We start from the raw sequence: 5,212 nt of genomic DNA, 5'->3' as shown, positions 1-5,212 counted from the left end.
TATATTATCCTCTCATCTCATCTCAGATCTTGTCCCGGTACCATATCTTCTCTTGAGATCAAGAATTGAGTCTTCTTGTCTCAAGAATCGACATTCGAGAGCTCATATGGACCAAGATGGTCAGAAAGACGAAGCGGGAACAGTTTCGTGCTGCAACAACAACAACAGCACGAGCAAGATCGTGCCTGGAGAAGATCACGGTGGAGATGAGAGCAGCGGAAAGAGAAGGAAGAGGAGAAAATCGCAAAAAAAGACAATGAAACAACGTGGATTAATGTCGTATTGTGAGCTACCGGACTACATGCAAGACAATGAGTACATATTGAATTATTACAGAGCTGAATGGTCCATTAGAGATGCTTTCTTCAGCGTCTTTAGTTTCCACAATGAGTCCCTCAACATTTGGACGTCAGTAACAAATTTTCACTTTTAATTTCTTTTTCTTTTTTCCTTTGGTTTAACTTTTGTTTGATTTTTCTAATCATTTGTTTTTGTTTTGGGCAGACATTTGATAGGTTTCATTTTATTTGTTGCACTAACCGTCGCCAACATTATTCATCATGATGGATTCTTCCCAGTGGTAAGTTGTCATTCATTCACCAATCATGTCTATTTCGTTTTTAATAACCTGATGTTCAGTCTGAGTCTCAATTTAATCCCTTGAGATCCAACCACTATGCTAGTTTCAGATTAGTCAAGTGGATGTGTCAAGTAGAAATAGATACCTAACTGATTCTAATTAAGATATTTTATTTTTCTAATTAATTATTTAGTACTGGGCTGTTATGATGATTATGAATATAAATTCCTGGTTATTAGATATCAATTGAGGTATAAAATATAGACAAGAAATAAAAGATGAAATTATATATAACATATCTTAGAAATTATCACAGATAAAATTTTCTAACTTTTCTATATATATGTATTAGTTCTTCTTTAGTATATATTCCAAACAACTCAATAAAATGCAGTACATATTGTTTTATCATGTCTCGTACATGTTTGTAAAATATTCAAGCAAGTCAATGATTATGTAGGCTTAATTATGATGGTATATATCCATTGTTGATGATTGTAGGATGCAAAGAGTCCAGGGAATGTTACAAGGTGGCCATTCTTCGTCTTCCTAGGAGGCTCAATATTTTGCCTACTCGCAAGCAGCATTTGCCACATCTTCTGTTGCCACTCCCAAGACCTTAACGTCTTGCTCCTACGCATAGACTATGCCGGTATCACCGCCATGATCATCACTTCCTTCTTTCCACCAATCTACTACGTCTTCCAATGCACTCCTCGTTGGTACTTCATCTACCTCGCAGGCATCACCTCCATGGGAATCTTCACAATCATCACACTCTTCACCCCATCACTTTCCGCTCCCAAGTACCGAGCTTTTCGCGCTTTTCTCTTCGCCTCCATGGGGCTCTTTGGGATTGTCCCAGCTTCTCACGCGCTAGTGGTCAACTGGGGAAACCCGCAAAGGAACGTGACGCTCGTGTACGAGTTGCTGATGGCAGTGTTCTATCTTGTTGGGACAGGGTTTTATGTAGGGAGAGTTCCCGAAAGGCTTAAACCAGGATGGTTTGATCGTGTGGGACATAGTCATCAGATCTTCCATGTGTTCGTTTTGTTGGGAGCTTTGTCACACTATGCGGCTGCTCTCATGTTTTTGGACTGGCGTGACCACGTTGGTTGTTAAAAACCATATGTGTAATTCTTTTATATATTTTTATTAATTTGTTTGTTTCGTACGTGCAGGTGAACAAAATTGTAATAACCCCATTTGTTTTATATTTATTGAATTGTAATTCTACTTGTGCTACGTCTGTTGAATATTTATGAATTTCACAAGTCCACTTCTATATGAGAAGTTAATGGTAAAAACAAATTACAAATCTTTGCCTTTCAATGATTTCTCTTTCGTATATGATTACTTAGCTTCAATTGTTTTTGCTTTTAGTTATGTTTAAAGTATATATGTTGTCCAAACGAATTCACCACTTTTAGCACTTTTGCTAAGCAAACACAACAAATAAAGAAAAAGAAAAAAAAACTAACTTTTTGAAACTTTTGTGAGATGTGTATACATAAGAGAAATTTTTGACGGTTGAAACAACAAATTAATGTTCCTCAAAGGCCAAAGCCTCCGCTTCCATTAGATGAAAATACAATGTTTAGGTTTAATTAGCGAGAATCAACTCTTCTTAATTAACCCAAATGTGATGTTATTGTTGTTTCAACATTGACAAATTGACCAAACATGTCAACTAAAGTTTTATGTCGGTTTATGCATAACCAACTTAAAATTTGAAATTAATGCCTCAACTCGGTTAAGGAGTATGGGGAGAACCGGGCGGTTTGATAATGGAGACAAAAGGTTTTCGTTTTTCTTCGTCCAACCGGATTTAAATTGACCATAAAATTAAGCATGCCATGATAGCTATTAAAACGAGCGACGGTGCCAAACACGGACGCTATGAAAATTAACTTCAGATTCGGTAAGCATTTTAACAAAGCAATAAATACAAAATTAATTTTATTAGCTTCTCAGTTACTCTATTAGCCGTCGGTTTCCTTCCCTAGTATTATTTGTTTCCATTTCTGCTCTAATACTTTACCCTTAATGGTTTTATTTTGTGGGAGCCTTTTAATGGACTTGGATTCTCTATTAAATAATTTATGTAGAGTTATGCAAATTTTTTTTTTTTTTTAAACAACTCATATCTTCTTCCTCTTTTACATAAACACAATCCCCAAATGTGTTGTCACTCTGCCCAATAAAACTAGAAAACAAAATATGAAACAATCAAATTTTGTTAATATGAAGTTCTCTTTAGCTCCAACTCTTGTTCTTCTTGTCCTTCTCCTCTTCTATCAACATCAGTCATCATCTCCAAACCTAAACGCAAACGTTCTCTCTTCATTCGTCGATGCTACTACATCCATCGTTGTCCCGTCTCCTTCACCATCCATGTCCATGGAGTTTAGTATCGCCTCAGCAAACTTGACCTTAATTTCGAGTCCTCAACCTCAAAATGTATGTTTCCAGTAATCTCTAAGCGATTGTTTCATTCACTTATAATTAAGCGGCGTGGATTTGTTTTGAATTAATGTATATAATTTGTTGTGATAAGAAAGAAAAGAAGAGGAACATAATCGAGGAAGGTTTAGCGAAATCAAGAGCGGCCATACGTGAAGCCGTGAGGTTGAAGAAGTTTTCATCGGGCAAGGAAGAAACTTTTATTCCTCGTGGAGCCGTTTACAGAAACGCTTACGCATTTCATCAGTGAGTTTCTGTTTCCTTTTTCATCCGTTTTCGCCAATTTTTGTTCCTTCGTTTTTATTTGGTTTCAGTTTTAAAGTTACTTTACATGCTAGTATGAAATAATTCATAAGATTTGCCTAAAAATATAAATAATAATATGACAATTAACTTGAGCTATAGACTGAAAAAAAAGATCCAACTATATGTATGTATGTGCTAATCATCATATCACATTATGTGCTAACGATATAGTATATGACAATTTTCATTTATTGTAAGCTATAGTTTTCTCCTTCAATCTATTATTTGGGTTGCCAAAGATAAATTTAAAATTTACAATATTTCAATCAAAATACATTTCTTGTTTAAATACTATTATAAACTATTTTTTCAAAAATAAATCATTTCATAATTGAAATATTCAAAAGGTACGTAGAAATTCGTTTTTCTTGAATTATTTACTCGTTTGCTTTGGGAAAGCAAGCGAGGTATAATTCTAATTCTTCCTCGTCCCTTAGTTCTCCTCGTCTCGTTAAACTCGACTAATTTAAGTATTCATACTTCTTTTCTTTTCATTTTTTTGTTTTTTACCTCAACACATTGCTTTTCTTATATTACACACAAAAACTACCGTGCGTATAGTGAATACAAAAATGAATATTTCTCCAAAATCTTAACGCAAATTGTACCTTTAAGAATTGCGTACACTGTATGATATTTAAAAATGATGTAAAGTTTATTTAATTGTTAAATATAGTCAACGTGTATATTTAAAAAAGATGTAATGATGCACAATGGTATGCGGGTAGAGGGGAAACGTAGCACCTACTTAAAGCCCTGCTTTGGTAATTGTAGTCACAGCTCTCTGTTATCTTCGAGTTACAACCTTTGTTCCTACTTTTTGTTGACTTTTTTAAATTATAACTTTTTGCACGTTTTACAAATAAAATTGCTATTCACAATTAGTTTTGGTTATGTTGTTTACTGTGTTTATGAATTATGATTGAAAACTAATTTCAAATATACATGAAACCATACTGTTCCATGAAAATACAATATATTGTCAGATAACGAATTCAACCTAATTAAGCCAACAACACTTTTTCTTATGAAATTGAGCAGAAGCCATATAGAGATGGAGAAGAAATTCAAAGTGTGGGTGTACAGAGAAGGTGAGACACCTTTAGTACATATGGGTCCAATGAACAACATATACAGCATTGAAGGCCAATTCGTGGACGAGATCGAGAGAGGCATGAGCCCGTTCGCGGCTAGCCACCCCGAGGAGGCTCACGCTTTCCTCCTCCCTGTCAGCATCGCCAACGTTGTTCATTACTTATACCGCCCACTTGTTACCTACTCGAGGGAACAACTTCACAAAGTTTTTCTTGACTATGTCAATGTTGTGGCTCACAAGTATCCTTATTGGAACAGAAGCCTCGGAGCCGACCATTTCTTCGTTTCTTGCCATGATTGGGTTTGTTTTGTTTCTAGAACCGTACTTATTTTTGTAGTTTTGAAACTAAAACATTAACATTTTCAAGACGTGTTGCAGGCACCAGACGTCTCAGGAGCGAACCCGGAGCTGTTGAAAAACATGATAAGAGTTCTCTGCAACGCCAATACATCAGAAGGTTTCAAACCCCAACGAGACGTCTCAATCCCGGAGATCAACATCCCCAGAGGAAAGCTGGGACCACCTCAGTTATCCAACTCTTCCGGCCATGACCGACCCATCCTTGCTTTCTTCGCAGGCGGCTCACACGGCTACATCCGCAAGATTCTACTGCAGCATTGGAAAGACAAAGACGAGGAGGTCCAAGTCCACGAGTACTTGGCCAAAAACAAAGATTACTTCAAGCTCATGTCCAAGGCAAGGTTTTGTCTCTGTCCTAGTGGCTACGAAGTAGCTAGCCCTCGAGTTGTTGCAGCTATTAACTTAGG

The 5,212-nt window shown here is 36.3% G+C and overlaps 2 protein-coding genes across 2 annotated transcripts; both read left to right on the top strand.

The window, feature by feature from the left end:
- LOC104706377 (heptahelical transmembrane protein 1-like) lies at positions 7 to 1,870 on the top strand. Its single transcript, XM_010422566.2, has 3 exons — positions 7 to 408; positions 505 to 580; positions 1,082 to 1,870. Exons 1-3 carry the CDS (start codon positions 107 to 109, stop codon positions 1,700 to 1,702), a joined length of 999 nt encoding a protein of 332 aa, XP_010420868.1. The 5' UTR covers positions 7 to 106; the 3' UTR covers positions 1,703 to 1,870.
- Positions 2,713 to 5,207, top strand: LOC104706376 (probable glycosyltransferase At5g20260; the record flags this gene model as incomplete). Its single annotated transcript, XM_010422565.2, has 4 exons — positions 2,713 to 3,040; positions 3,138 to 3,289; positions 4,391 to 4,745; positions 4,824 to 5,207. Coding segments are annotated over exons 1-4 (1,131 nt in total), but the record flags the coding sequence as incomplete, so codon positions are not given.

This window comes from Camelina sativa, chromosome 8 (assembly GCF_000633955.1).
Source record: "Camelina sativa cultivar DH55 chromosome 8, Cs, whole genome shotgun sequence".
In the NCBI taxonomy this organism is placed as follows: domain Eukaryota; kingdom Viridiplantae; phylum Streptophyta; class Magnoliopsida; order Brassicales; family Brassicaceae; genus Camelina; species Camelina sativa.
The sequence above is the reverse complement of the archived record's forward strand: the minus strand, read 5'-3'. Positions and strand labels throughout refer to the sequence as shown.

What these genes read in the sequence shown, in the direction of transcription:
- LOC104706377 (XM_010422566.2), top strand. Translation starts at nt 107, where the DNA reads ATGGACCAAGATGGTCAGAAAGACGAAGCGGGAACAGTTTCGTGCTGC. An exon ending in GAGTCCCTCAACATTTGGAC is followed by an intron (nt 409 to 504) that starts GTCAGTAACAAA and finishes TGTTTTGGGCAG; the next exon opens with ACATTTGATAGGTTTCATTT. An exon ending in ATGATGGATTCTTCCCAGTG is followed by an intron (nt 581 to 1,081) that starts GTAAGTTGTCAT and finishes TGATGATTGTAG; the next exon opens with GATGCAAAGAGTCCAGGGAA.